Here is a 14,512-nt window from a genome sequence, read left to right as displayed (position 1 = left end):
TACCATAAACCGTACAGTAGCAACAGTAAGCGCTGCTTGTTCATAGAGTTGAGCTGTAGTTTTCACCTTCCATTACTGTTCACTGATTTCACTTTGCAGATATGAAGGCTGTTTTTTTTTTCCATTTATTACAGTCTTTCATTGTGTTCCTTATTGGCTTTCTAAAACTGTTTCTAAATTATACTTTGTACAAGGATTTTGTTATTTGTTCAGATGCTCTTAAAAGTTTACACTTGTGGTGAAAAAGCAATTTGCTGCATTTTGTGCTAACTGGTTGATATTTTCTTTAATAAATATGCACCCTTTGTGTGCAGCACTTATACGAAGATATCTTAATGTTGTTATTCAGACTTTTGTATTGAAAGAAAAAAACATACCAAAGGTCAGATATTGTTTAATAAACAAATTCACAAATATATAAGAAAAAATTGTGCTTTTTTTGTGTGGCTGTACTGGAATCCAGTGAGAAATATTGAAATCCTACATAATAGCTTTTAAAAAATTTCTTACTGACCAGAGAGTAGTGTAAAAATTGATTTAAATAACTTACAAATCAGGAAATCACAGGTTTTAGTTACAGAACCAAAGATGATCATAGACTCTAATAATGTTTTTTTCTACAATGTTAAAATTGTTTTCAATATAGGGCAACATATGCTGAATACATTTCACAGTATGGTATTTATATTTGTAAATGGTTGTCTGCTAACTGCCTCCTTGTAATGTCAGAATCCACTGAAAACATTTGATATAAAAACCTCTGCTTTACATAGCTGTAAAAACATTTAGGCACATAACAGGATGGTGTAAAAATCTTTTGCACTGTTTTGCAATGTAGCTGGTATAAATCCTGTAGTTTTGCCCTGTATAAAAAATACTAAGTATAATTTACGTAAGATCACTGTCTAATCCATAGTGCAAATTCAATCGTACTCGTACACTGCATTCAATATTAAGTCTCTTATGAAATTTCTAAAATAGATGGGCCCTTTCTCATGTAACCTGACTCCATTTCATGCGAATTAGCATTTGCATTGCACATTAAAAAATCATTGTACATAAACATTTCATGTTACTCGATTACATAGATGATTGTGGTATAACAATATTGGTTCCTTGAATCAAGTTGTCATCTTTTCCATCAATTAAAGGGTCCCACTTATTGAAGTCTCTGTCCAGAGCTGGAAAATAAAGTAAAAAATATTGCAAACAAGTTCACAATATTACTTACACTAAGCATGGGGTGATAAATGCTCAAAAAGGCTGAACTAATTTGGTCAAAAATAGACATGAAATACGATTTTAAAAAAATTACTGCTTTCATATAGTGTAAAATGTTATTTATTCCTGTGAAGTCTTTTTAATACATGCATCTATGAATGCATTAATTTTTTTTTTCGAAAATCTTACCCCAAACTTCTAAACGGTAGTGTATTACAAACAATTTAATGGAATGGCAATAGCTGAAACGCACTGAACCATTCATACTAAAAAAGGTAAATAACTCACTTAAGTGGCGTTGAAGAAAAGCCAAAGTTGCTTTGTTGGAAAGATCCATGGCTATATATGGATCAATCTCTCCTTTCAGCTTCAGGAGCCTTCCAATCCAGTTCCCAGTAAGAAATGTGAAATCTGGGAAGCTCTGATGGACTGTCCCCCTGCCAAAATGTAAAGCACAATTAAATGAAGCAAAAAAGCATTTTGTGGAGGGGAATGAAAAAAATAATAATGAATTACTGACTTGATGGTTATCATTTTTCTGGGAATCATGGCAGAGTCCAGCTTCTTCATTCGAATGATATTCCCAATCCACTGGAATTTTTCAGAGTTGATAAAAAAGATTGGCTGCTTAACTCCTGGGAAGATCTCCTCATCCAAGGGAAACATCCAGGCGTCCAATGCCACGCCACACCTAAGAAACAACATTCATGCGAGGATGATCATTTTCTAAACAAGCTAAACGGCACTATTAACATGCTACAATAATTAGATGTTTAGCAAGTTTTTAATGGCTAATGAGTGTTTTTTCTTCCTGAAAAATCACCTCTAAATTTAATGCAAATAATGTTTTAATTATCTTTTTTTTGTGTCAATTATTCTCTCTATAAGGCTAGAGCGATAACAGGGTTTCATGTAGTGTGGGAGTGTATGAAAATGCTTCTAAAAAACAGGAAACTTGCAGAAGTTTTCAGACATCAGAGTGGAGGATAAAATAAAGGCCAACTGCACTGACTGAAACCATCGTTTCTCAAACAGCCTGCTAAATATGCTAATAATCTACCCACAAGATCTTGTAACACAAAGTATGTCACGATACGTATTGGACATGCTAGTCAGCACAAAACGTACTTGAATTTGACATCCTTGCACAAACATTCGATCACCGTCGCGCCTCCGAAGGAATGCCCCATAACTGCTATTCTACACAAGTCCATGGAATTCTGAAATCCAGAAAAGCTCATTACCATCAGCTCTCCATCATTTATTTACACTACTATAATAAATAAAGTCAAGTAGATCATATCTTTGTTCTCACAAGTTTAAACTCATTGGGTCTCATTAATGAAACACGAGCAGAACGAATTTTTGTGTAAATCGTGTGTAAAGTGGTTCTGGCGTAAATTTTCGGATTCATTAAAATGTTCGTATTTTCCAAATGTTAGTTGGTACGCAAGAAATCTACACCTGCTCCCAGCACCGCGTAAATAATGCGCTTAACACCCGAATGTTTTGCTCATTAATAAGGCTGCATTTTAATTCACCTTAATAGGGTACATATTTACACAGCATTTTGAAAAATTATTATATATAGTAATTACATACGTTTTTTCTTATTATAAGAGCCAGTAATAGCATCTGCGATGGTGGTCCTTCTCCAGTTTTAATACGATTTTTCCAAAGTGAACTAATTCGTGTTTTGCTCTCAAGCTTAATGTCGAACCATTTTCTTCTCACTTCTGGGAATGTTCGATTAACAGATGAAACTCCATTGACTGCATCTGTAATATGCTGCCAAGCTTCCTTTTTTTTAGGACCCGATACGCCACTATGTTCGCTTGAAAATAAAATGTGGCGTTTTGAATGAACTTCTGATAATAAAACTTCAATTTCTGCATCTGAGAAATTTTTCTTTTTCATTCGCATTCATGTCATAATATGATGCCCATATATAGTTGTCAGTCAGATTTAATGGGCGGGATTTATGGTAATTGAGAATGAACGTGCACGCGCATCCCATTTACGACTGATTGGAATTCATTAACACACACACACATTTCACGATCACATCTGACGTTTACGAAGTATTTTTGAATCAGGAGAAGAGTTTTCGGGAAGGTCTCTTTACGCGCAAATCACTCGCATATTTACTCGTATATTTACGAATGTTTCATGAATGAAACCCAATGTAATATTCACCTCCATTGTTGACAAATCAAAGTTGGACTGTAAGATGTTCTCGACAGACTTTCCTGAATTGATGTCGAAGAGAATATCCAAGGCTCTGATGCATTCATCTGCTCTTTGCTTTACCTGAAACATAAAAGGCATTTGATTCATTTACATGGAACAAACACAGACAGTTTGATTAATTGTGCAAAGCAGCAGCAAATTCAGTTATTTACGGCTACAAAAATCAGACTAGGACTGATTAGCATAGGAAGACTATGTTTGAGTATCTGATGAGTATTGAGATATTCCTCACTTGCTTGTTTCTTAGAGGAAACTCATTCTCCCCTGGTTTCAACATTCTGTAGTACATCCAAACCTCCTCCAGATCATCAGACACAGGCTTGGCAATGTCACATGACGGATGCCTTTTTGTTCCCGGCTCAGTGTGTTCTCTGAAGTGAAATGTTGCAGAGGCAGATTCATCCCTGAAATTGAAAAGATATTTTAGTGAATGTAAAAAAACACACCAAGCCAAAAACAAAAGATGGTAAAATGTCCCGTCACTAGCTGATTTTCAGTCATAGGCTTCATTTAATAAAATATTCCATAAAGTGATCTTGAGATTTTTAACAAGAATGAGTGTTTTTATAGTGTTTTATAAAATTTCTAGTTAATAGTGAGGCTCAACACACTTCATTCTCTTTATAAATAAATGTTTCCTAAAACTGCAATACTACAAAGCATTTCCATTCTTCCATTTTGATATAATAGTTTACTCTACTTTACACTAGTTCCGATACCAGTTCCATAACCCGAAAGTCAGTGTGACCGTCGCTGCTGTTAGTCCTGTGTTGTGTGTCAGTCCACTGTTAAACACTGCTAAGAATGTGATGACCTAGTTTATACTATTGTTTGCACACTCCTCACACACTTTGACCATTACAACAAACAAAACCTTTCACAGCAAGGAACATTTCTGAACAGTAATTTTGACCATGTCAGTTTGTGGTTAGCAGATATCTCTTATCTCAACATACTGGTCCATTGGAAAGCAAAAAAGCTTTTACAGCTATTAACTGAAAGCAAGCACCTGTGCTCCACGGCTGCAACAATGAAGCCCTGCGACGCCAGTTCAACACATATGGCTGAATACAATGTCCTAAACATACAACACACAAAAACACAGTGGGAATGTAAAATACTGCATCAATGTTCAGGTTTTTGTGCCTAAATTTTCAAACCAACCAAACCTGAAAGCTCCCAGTCCATGAGAAAAGATAATGACAGGATATTTCCCATCCGGTTTAAATGATGCACTCCAGGCTGCTGGGATTTTACAAGACCCTAATGTGAACAAACATACATAAATGGCCATAGCATGACAACAGTGGCAACTGATGTTTAACCACATATCATGTCAGGAAGTGGCTTGGTGAGCTGCCTATGTGTCACAACAAAAATGACATTTTCAAAAGGCCCAGCACTGAATAACCCACACAATTTTTTTTTTACCAAAGAGGTAGTTGAAAATTCTTTGACTCAGTGCTCTGTTCATCTTCATAAAGTCTGCGAGGCCGTTGAAATACTCTCTGCACGGGACCCAGTCTGGCCGCTGGGGATTCTCGGATGCTTGGCATGGATAGTAGAGTCTCACGAACGTATCCTTGAAAAAATATATAGGCTATATATTAATCTGATAATGACACATACAATTCATGTACACACAATTCAAGTACACACTTACATGTACTGTGTGGCCCACCATCAGATCTGTGCATCCCACTTGGTGGGGTCCTTTTCCTGGCGGGATAGTATTGTTGTGGCAACTTGAATTACCCATTGCGAAAACAACCAACCAGTTCAACTTTGGCATAAACTTCAAACCTGCAAAACAAGAACCACATGTCACAAGATTTCATGTCACAGCATGAAATGGGATGACGTTTTCAAACAAGCTTGCTGACTAACTCAGTTCACACTGTTCTTGGTATTGGTCTTTTTAGTCAACTCAGTGCTTGTGAATAACCACTTTTTGGTTTATCAGTCATGAGGATACTTTATTTTAGAGAAGTAACAATACTCTTAGTTCATGTGTGTTCACTGTGCTTGTCAGTGTAATAGCTACTACCCGCACAATAGCAGCTTACATAAATAAAAAGTAAAGCAGTTAAAGCAATGGTCTGACACTTAAAGAAATATGATTTTCTTTTAATCAGTTACGTAATAGGAAGTGGCTGTCAAAACAGTGGAACCACTGACACAACCAGCTTGTTTACAGTTAGCATACTAGCCATTGCTTTTGCAAAGTGCCGAACCACTTTTAAATCTCATGTGGAATGACTTACCCGACGTTGACTTTGACCATTCATATATCTTCTTGACCAGAGTCACTTGAACAAGTCTGCCGACAAAATACATCGACGTTAGCAGGGCTAACTTACATTAAGCGTCAGCTGAAGTCCAACTGGTGGAGCCTCATCCCGACTCGACACGTCTGTAAATTGAGTCACAGATCATGCTGTTTTGGATCAGTTTGTGAAAGTGATTTTGAACAAATCTGTTAAGTGAATGATTCGTCTAGAGAACGATTCGCACTAAAATGCGGTGCCTGCGTTCCTGCCCTCAAAAATGGACTGTAGCGTAAGCCAATAGCATTCGAGTGCGGGTTGTGACGCAGCATTTCATTGGTTGGACTTATTAAATAAACACGCACCTTCACGCCCCCTTAATTTCTTCACTGAAGAAATCTGTTCATTTCAGTTCAGTTCAGTTCAGAAATTAAGAATCTTTTTCAGAGTCTGAACAAGATTCGGACCGGCGAAACAGCTGGTTTGTGAAAGTGAAAGAAAGTAAAAACCCGCAATAAACTGGGAAATCCCGTCAATGAACAAATGAGTCACTTTTTCGGGAATGGGGATGTTGGGACTGACTTAACAAAAGCAAGCATGTTCGTTCAGTTCATCATGCGATGCGAGTCAGTTTCATGTAAAGCGATCAAAGAAATTAAGCCGAAGATTTATGAATGTGTGAAGGCTGTTAGTGGATCTGTTGACAAATTTATGTTTTTAATAAAGGAGTTGTTTTGGTTGTTTACGACTCGGTGTTTTGGAATTAATTAATTCATTGTAACTGAACTATCAAAAGCGACGGACTTTGGCATTTGGTGCCCCTGAATCCAAGTTCTTCATTAAACTAGTTTATACATCACGTTTTTCTTAAATTAATTTAAATAATCATATTTTGCGTTTAACAGTGTTGTCTTGCCAACGTTTAACACACTTATAGCATTGATTTGACTATCTTGAGTCATATTCTGCACTTTATAAATAGCCCAATTGTTTTTTGTTTTTATTCAGTGCATATTAATTAAAACATTTACTCGGGTAATAAGGATTGTTTTGAGCAGTTATTAAACATGTTGGGCTGGCTGCGTTTGGTTGCATAAAGTCTGTAAACAGTAGCCTACTCACTTACACTGCATTATGGGAGACACGTGTCCTTAGGGTTATCACAAAACTACTGTCAGTAATGAGACTTCATATCCATTGTTCCAATAAACATGGTCAAAGGCTAAAGTTCTCTTTATATAATTTAAGCGATGGCAATCTCCTACCTCACATACTGTCAGTAAGTATGCTTTTACAGAGGCTGCTCATCTTTACAGTGCTGGCTGTAGCACTTCATGCTGTGAGTTATTTTCTGTATTTATGATTTACCCTTTATAATATTATACTTTAACAGGCTTTGGTCCCTATTGCATATGCACGTATCTGAATATCTACAGTGATTGTTATCTCAAAATGCATTGGGATTAACCATATTCCTGGCTTGACTTGCAGATTCCAGTTTCGACTCGCATTCATGGTAAGATTAATGATTTTAATTAATTACTGTAAGTTATAATTTTTTTGATTTCATTCATCTAAATAAATGTAAAACACTATATTTATCACAGAGGTTGAAGATGAACCAAATTTCAACCCTTTCATCAACCTTGGTAAATAGTTTTATACATTATATTACAAAACAGTGAGGCAACAAAGTTCCTTTTAATGCTACTGTATTCAAAGAAATACTTTGAGTTTGATTACTTTGCAAAATATTGCACAAATGCATTATTTTATTACTAAACAATTGTTTTAACTTGTTTGTCAGGAGCAAAAACCCGACTGATTGAGGGAGACATAGCCCTACCTGTAAGTACGCAACCATGTCATAATTCAGTTTTGATGTACATACTGAAATCTTCTTAATAATATCTATCACTATCTATTGTTGATTTAAAAAACGGTCTATTAAAACCTACATCCATTTACAGCCTGGTCGAGTTGGTCTTATTAACACAACATACAGATGGAAGTTCCCTATTCCATACATTCTGTCTGACAGCCTGGGTAAGTGATATTTACTTGTTTTCCAAATCGTTCAAAAACAAAAACTGACTTATTTGTGTTTTTATAATACTGATTTTCTTCATGGATAAATTCTCCCCATTTTACACAGACCTTAATGCAAAAGGTGCGGTCCTTCAGGCATTTGAAATGTACCGTCTGAAATCATGTATTGATTTCAAACCCTATGAGGGAGAGAAGACATTTATCAAATTTGAGAAAAGAGATGGGTATGTGTGCAGCCAAACATTGCAAATAGTTTTTCTGTTATAACATCAGCATATTTATGTTGAGCACGAGTACATCAACATATAATTTTACCACAAATTCAGTTAATCTGGGCCTGATAAGAAGTGTGTATATGACAATAAGAAGCTCTGCTAAATAAACAAAATAACAAATCATTGAGGCATTCTAATGATGGTGTTTAGCAAATATGATTCCGCCATCAGACAACACTTATCGTATATTATAAAACAAAGGAAATCACACTAACAGGACTTGTAATTGCGGTAGGTGCTGGTCCTATGTTGGAGATCTACAGAACGGGCAGGTGCTTTCTCTGGGGCCGGGCTGTGACCATAAGGCTGTGATTGAGCATGAACTTCTGCATGCCCTGGGCTTTTACCATACGCAGTCTCGCCAGGATCGAGATGACTATGTGAAGATCTGGCTAGATCAGGTCACTGAAGGTTAGGTCATTTGTTTTGCATTATTTCATGTGTAGTTACTTACTCTTACAATTTTGCATTTGGCTTTTATTTATAACAAAATGTTTTTGTTTCTAGGCATGGAGCATAATTTCAACAAATATGATGACAGTTTTGTCACAGATTTAAATACACCATATGACTATGAGTCTGTCATGCATTATCGTCCATTCGCTTTCAACAAAGACCCCAGTATTCCTACCATCACAACCAACATCCCAGAGTTCTTCAATATAATAGGGCAATACCTGGACTTTAGTGAGATGGATGTTGTCAGACTGAATCGAATGTACAACTGCTGTAGGTTATTAATATTAATATAGAAATATTAATGCATATATATATATATACACAGTGATGTGAGTAAGTTAGGACACCCATGCTAAAGTTGCCTAAAAGGAGGAATAAAAAATCATCTTTTGGAAATTAATCGGAAAAATCCAACCTTTAAGGACACCAATTTTCTTTGTGAATGATTAATGTATCATAAATAAATAAATGTTCTTCCTTATAATACAGGGTGCATAAGTCAGGCCTATGTTGAATTCCCATAGAGGCAGGCAGATTTTTATTTTTAAAGGCCAGTTATTGCATGGATCCAGGATAATATGCATCCTGATCATCACATTCCCTTCACCATACCTAGAGATTGGCATGGTGTTATTTCAGTTAGTCTAATAGCTGGTTTGATTTGCATTGAGAGATGATCTTATGGAAAGTGTCCCATGCCAATCTCTAGGTATGGTGAAGGGAATGTGATGATGTGGGGATATTTTAATTCCAAAGGCCAAGTGAACTTTATCAGGATGCATATTATCCTGGATCCATGAAATAACTGGCCTTTAAAAATAAAAATCTGCCTGACTCTATGGTAATTTAACGTACGGGTGTCCTGACTTATGCAACCTTTATTTTAAGGAAGAACATTTATTTATTTATGATACATTATTCATACATAAAGAAAATTGGTGTCCTTAAAGGTTGGATTTTTCCTATTTTTTTCCAATTAAGGCATTAAGATCAATTTCCAAAAGAGGATTTTTTATTCCTAACTTATTCACATCACTGTGTATATATATATATATATATATATATATATATATATATATATATATATATATATATATATATATATATATATATATATATATATATATATTATTTGTTTATTTATTTATTTATTTATTCAGCCTCTTCTCTTACCCTGCTGGACCAGTGCACTTTTGAAAACATAAACGTTTGTGGGATGGTACAGAGTTTGACTGATGATGCTGACTGGGTCCATCTCAAGAGTTCTCCTGGCTCCGAGGATCATACTCTCAATGGACTATGCAGAGGTGACAAATCTCCATTGCCTGAAATAGACATATTCCATTGTGGCTGCAGTTTGAGCAATTTAAATAATGTTTTTTATTTATTTTTAGATTTAGGATATACTATGCACTTTGATACCTCCACTGGAAATGCAGAACAATCCGCTCTCCTTGAGTCCCGCATCCTATATCCTAAGAGGAAACTGCAGTGCCTGCAGTTTTTCTACAAAATGACAGGGAGTGTAAAGGACAGGCTAGTGATTTGGGCCAAGATGGATGATGGAACAGGAGCCGTGCGAAAATTAAAGAAACTGCACACAATCTGGGGTAATTGTTTTCCTTTTTGAACTACTAGTACCTTAGACTCCTAAAAATAAAGTAAGAACCAGTGGAAACATTCCATTCTACAAAAGGCTCTTTAGATTTTTAAAATGTTCTACCACTGAGAAAAAATTGTTCTTTTAAGAGCTGTTCACTGAAAGGGTGGGGAACCAAAACCCCTAATTTGTAGGTGTAAATTGCAGGAAAGCTTTAAGATATTATACATGTAAGATTGTAAAATAATTTTAAATCAACATTTCATGTCCACATATTCATGTATTAATTTAGTGAGGACTGTATAATAATCAGAATAATATATGTAATCATTACCCCTTAAATTATCCTTTATGTAATCCTTTATCATAAAATGAATGTGGTGATAACAAAAGGCTTATCTTACCCAGCTGACGAAGACGAAACATGGAAGATTGCTCATGTGCCATTGCAGATAGGAGCAAAATTCCGCTATGCATTCCAGGCAGTGAGAGGAGACCCAGCCGACTCTGGAGGAGGCATATTCATCGATGACATCAGCCTGACAGAGACGCACTGCCCAGCCGCTGTCTGGCGCATCCAGAACTTCTCGAACATCCTGAAAACAGCCGACTACAACACCGTGCTGAACAGCCCTCGTTTCTACAGTCCTGAGGGTTACGCTTATGGGATTCAAGTACGCCCAATCTCTAGCTACTCCGATTACACAGGCAACTACACTGGTTTGTACTTCCATCTGGCCAGTGGTGACAATGACATTGTGATGCAGTGGCCTGCTGTGAACCGCCAGGCCACCATAGTGGTGATGGACCAGCATCCAGACATTAAGATGAGGATGTCCTCTGCTCGTAGCATCACCACTGACCTGACCACAGGTATGTAGATATATTCGTATATATATATATATATATATATATATATATATATATATGCGCAAATATATATGTGATATAACATGTTCCTGTTCTTTAGTCAATGGAGGCCAACTAATATGGGACAATCCAAGAAAGTTTGGGACCTTTGACTCAAGCTGCCAGTGTTATCGAGGAGAGTCAGTGGGATGGAGGAGTTTCATAAAACACTACGACTTACGCAGACGGAATTACCTGAAAAATGATGACCTCATCATTTTTGTTGACTTTGAGGGTACGTTTACACTAAGTAACACATTCTGTCTTAGACATTAATAGTGTTACTGTCTAATAGTTTTGTTTTGTTTGTCTCTTTAAAGACTTAACAAGCCTGATAAATAGTGAAGTTCCGGTTGCACCAAAGGTTTGAGGCCGATAAGTGTGTAAGTGAGCTCAGTTATCATAAATACAGCCGTTTTATTCTTTTTTTTTTTTTAGAACAAAATAAGCTTTCAATAAGCTTTAGTTTACACTTTATTTTGATAGTCCTCTTTAGAAATTCTACTTACTATAAATAACTTTGCAACTACATGTCAACTAACACTCATTAATTTGCAAATATACGACAACAACAACAAAAAATCATTAGAGTAAAGTAGACTTTTGGGTCAGGGTTAGTAGAATAAGTTGAAATGTACTTGCAAAGTTACTTATAGTCAGTAGAATGTCTGTTGGGAGAGCATCAGAATAAAGTGTATTCAGCAGATATTAAGCAGACAATCTGCTAATACTCTAATAACTAGTTGAAATGTAGTTGCAATGTATATACTATTCAGTAAAATATCTTAAGTCGACTATCGAAATAAAGTGTTACCACTCAAGTGTTACTCAAATGTTATTGGTTTAACTACCTCTGCTTTTGGTCTACCAATAACTAATTAAGAAATAATCAGTGGTTTGATAAATGACATACAGTATGATACGTTTGTGAAACTGTATGAGAGAATTAACTTTTTTATCTCTTGAAACAGGTGTGTGTCTGAAGAGAGAAAGCTGTGTGCATTGTGGAGAACGTCATCTAACACATCTTAAAATGGAATTATGATTACTACAAAAAATGTGTTTGATATAGTCACTCTGTACTTTAACTTTTTAAACATTCCTAATAAAGTCTGAAATTAAACTATTTTACCAAACGTCATATTAATGCAGTCAATAATTGTGAATATCTTACACATTGCATCTGAAGTGATACACCTGCATGCAGTTGAAACCTTGTTAGTTTTCGGTGTGCACTTTACTGTTAAAATATGATAATATCTTAATCTTATCTGAAATCTGATATACTGTATTCACCTATGTTGCAGTGCTGAGGTTATACTCATCTTCATATACTGGCCTGCAGTAAACCTTGAACTCTATTCCTCTTATCTTTTATTTTGAGTTTGCAGATCAGATATCAAAAAGTCCTTTTACACATAAGCTTTTGTGCTTTAAAGTCACCAATGAAATCAAAATCGTCAATTCTTCTTTTTTAATGGAATGTTAAAGTATTTATTATAAATTGTTATTTTTAAATTCCTGTGCCGTCGTAATCTTTAATCAAAACTTCCCCTCCCACTTGCAACGACTTCTCTTCTCTTCTCTTCTCTTCTCTTCTCTTCTCTTCTCTTCTCTTCTCTTCTCTTCTCTTCACTTCTCTTCTCTTCTCTTCTCTTCTCTTCTCTTCTCTTCTCTTCTCTTCTCTTATCCTCTCCTCTCCTCTCCTCTCCTCTCTTCTCTTCTCTTCTCTTCTCTTCTCTTCTCTTCTCTTCTCTTCTCTTCTCTTCTCTTCTCCTCGCTTCTCTTCTCTTCTCTTCTCCTCTCCTCTCCTCTCTTCTCTTCTCTTCTCTTCTCTTCTCCTCGCTTCTCTTCTCTTCTCTTCTCCTCTCCTCTCCTCGCTTCTCTTCTCGCTTCTCTTCTCTTCTCTTCTCTTCTCCTCTCCTCTCCTCTCCTCTCTTCTCTTCTCTTCTCTTCTCTTCTCTTCTCTTCTCTTCTCTTCTCTTCTCTTCTCTTCTCTTCTCTTCTCCTCTCCTCTCCTCTCCTCTCCTCTCCTCTCCTCTCCTCTCTTCTCTTCTCTTCTCTTCTCTTCTCTTCTCTTCTCTTCTCTTCTCTTCTCCTCTCCTCTCCTCTCCTCTCCTCTCTTCTCTTCTCTTCTCTTCTCTTCTCTTCTCTTCTCTTCTCTTCACTTCTCTTCTCTTCTCTTCTCTTCTCTTCTCTTCTCTTCACTTCACTTCTCTTCTCTTCTCTTCTCTTCTCTTCTCTTCTCTTCTCTTCTCTTCTCTTCTCTTCTCTTCTCTTCTCCTCTCCTCTCCTCTCCTCTCCTCTCCTCTCCTCTCTTCACTTCTCTTCACTTCTCTTCTCTTCTCTTCTCTTCTCTTCTCTTCTCTTCTCCTCTCCTCTCCTCTCCTCTCCTCTCCTCTCCTCTCCTCTCCTCTCTTCACTTCTCTTCTCTTCTCTTCTCTTCTCTTCTCTTCTCTTCTCTTCTCTTCTCTTCTCTTCTCTTCTCCTCTCCTCTCCTCTCCTCTCCTCTCCTCACTTCTCTTCTCTTCTCTTCTCTTCTCTTCTCTTCTCTTCTCTTCTCTTCTCTTCTCTTCTCTTCTCCTCTCCTCTCCTCTCCTCTCCTCTCTTCTCTTCTCTTCTCTTCTCTTCTCTTCTCTTCTCTTCTCTTCTCTTCTCCTCTCCTCTCCTCTCCTCTCCTCTCCTCTCCTCTCTTCACTTCTCTTCTCTTCTCTTCTCTTCTCTTCTCCTCTCCTCTCCTCTCCTCTCCTCTCTTCACTTCTCTTCTCTTCTCTTCTCTTCTCTTCTCTTCTCTTCTCTTCTCTTCTCTTCTCTTCTCTTCTCTTCTCTTCTCTTCTCTTCTCTTCTCCTCTCCTCTCCTCTCCTCTCTTCACTTCTCTTCTCTTCTCTTCTCTTCTCTTATCTTCTCCTCTCCTCTCCTCTCCTCTCTTCTCTTCTCTTCTCTTCTCTTCTCTTCTCTTCTCTTCTCTTCTCTTCTCTTCTCTTCTCTTCTCTTCTCTTCTCTTCTCCTCCTCTCTTCTCTTCTCTTCACTTCTCTTCTCTTCTCTTCTCTTCTCTTCACTTCTCTTCTCTTCTCTTCTCTTCTCCTCCTCTCTTCTCTTCTCTTCACTTCTCTTCTCTTCTCTTCTCTTCTCTTCTCTTCTCTTCTCTTCACTTCTCTTCTCTTCTCTTCTCTTCTCTTCTCTTCTCTTCTCTTCACTTCTCTTCTCTTCTCTTCTCTTCTCTTCTCTTCTCTTCTCTTCTCTTCTCCTCTCCTCTCCTCTCCTCTCTTCTCTTCTCTTCTCTTCACTTCTCTTACTTTACTTTAACTTAGTCCTCAGATAGAGGAGGGTTGCTGCTAGCTCCGTTAAGGTATTTATGTCCCTCCCAAACTGCATTGAAATGATATGTTTAGCAGCCAGAATTTTAAAATTTTTAAGGGGGAGAAACCGGCTGACCCCTCCTAACATGATCCATATCACCCATCAGAAAACAATTGCAAC

At 36.9% G+C, this 14,512-nt stretch overlaps 2 protein-coding genes across 3 annotated transcripts; one reads left to right on the top strand and one right to left on the bottom strand.

Annotated features, from left to right (window-relative positions):
- Window positions 1-378: 378 nt before the first annotated feature.
- Window positions 379-6,030, bottom strand: pla2g7 (phospholipase A2, group VII (platelet-activating factor acetylhydrolase, plasma)). 2 transcript variants are annotated; one of them, XM_077219422.1, is made up of 11 exons: window positions 5,736-6,030; window positions 5,135-5,274; window positions 4,903-5,053; window positions 4,641-4,734; window positions 4,481-4,549; window positions 3,704-3,875; window positions 3,418-3,531; window positions 2,350-2,441; window positions 1,742-1,912; window positions 1,510-1,658; window positions 379-1,181 (listed from the first exon to the last, which is right to left on the bottom strand). In XM_077219422.1, exons 1-11 carry the CDS (start codon window positions 5,806-5,808, stop codon window positions 1,081-1,083), a joined length of 1,326 nt encoding a protein of 441 aa, XP_077075537.1. In that variant the 5' UTR covers window positions 5,809-6,030; the 3' UTR covers window positions 379-1,080. The 2 variants fall into 2 exon arrangements, with proteins under 2 accessions (XP_077075537.1, XP_077075538.1); XM_077219423.1 differs by having other exon boundaries at window positions 5,832-5,993.
- A 1,101-nt stretch (window positions 6,031-7,131) lies between these two features.
- mep1a.1 (meprin A, alpha (PABA peptide hydrolase), tandem duplicate 1) lies at window positions 7,132-12,154 on the top strand. Its single transcript, XM_077219421.1, has 13 exons — window positions 7,132-7,254; window positions 7,346-7,387; window positions 7,546-7,586; window positions 7,709-7,784; window positions 7,894-8,011; window positions 8,298-8,473; window positions 8,570-8,791; window positions 9,682-9,828; window positions 9,916-10,131; window positions 10,530-10,994; window positions 11,092-11,265; window positions 11,351-11,413; window positions 12,002-12,154. Exons 5-12 carry the CDS (start codon window positions 7,932-7,934, stop codon window positions 11,398-11,400), a joined length of 1,530 nt encoding a protein of 509 aa, XP_077075536.1. The 5' UTR covers window positions 7,132-7,254; window positions 7,346-7,387; window positions 7,546-7,586; window positions 7,709-7,784; window positions 7,894-7,931; the 3' UTR covers window positions 11,401-11,413; window positions 12,002-12,154.
- Window positions 12,155-14,512: the final 2,358 nt, after the last annotated feature.

The sequence above is a fragment of the Siphateles boraxobius genome, unplaced genomic scaffold (genome assembly GCF_051911475.1).
Source record: "Siphateles boraxobius isolate OS27281-9 unplaced genomic scaffold, OSU_SipBor_1 8, whole genome shotgun sequence".
Classification (NCBI taxonomy): Eukaryota; Metazoa; Chordata; class Actinopteri; order Cypriniformes; family Leuciscidae; genus Siphateles; species Siphateles boraxobius.
Note: the sequence above shows the minus strand (reverse complement) of the source record. Positions and strands in the feature narration are given on the sequence as shown.

Excerpts from the sequence above, each read along its gene's own strand:
- pla2g7 (XM_077219422.1), bottom strand. The coding sequence starts at position 5,808 with ATGTATTTTGTCGGCAGACTTGTTCAAGTGACTCTGGTCAAGAAGATA. Across the intron at positions 3,876-4,480 it reads GTTGCAGCCGTGGAGCACAG|GGATGAATCTGCCTCTGCAA; the intron begins GTGCTTGCTTTC and ends TTTCAATTTCAG. Across the intron at positions 3,532-3,703 it reads TTCCTCTAAGAAACAAGCAA|GTAAAGCAAAGAGCAGATGA; the intron begins GTGAGGAATATC and ends TTTATGTTTCAG.
- mep1a.1 (XM_077219421.1), top strand. The coding sequence starts at position 7,932 with ATGTACCGTCTGAAATCATGTATTGATTTCAAACCCTATGAGGGAGAG. Across the intron at positions 8,012-8,297 it reads AAATTTGAGAAAAGAGATGG|GTGCTGGTCCTATGTTGGAG; the intron begins GTATGTGTGCAG and ends TAATTGCGGTAG. Across the intron at positions 8,792-9,681 it reads GAATCGAATGTACAACTGCT|CCTCTTCTCTTACCCTGCTG; the intron begins GTAGGTTATTAA and ends TTATTTATTCAG.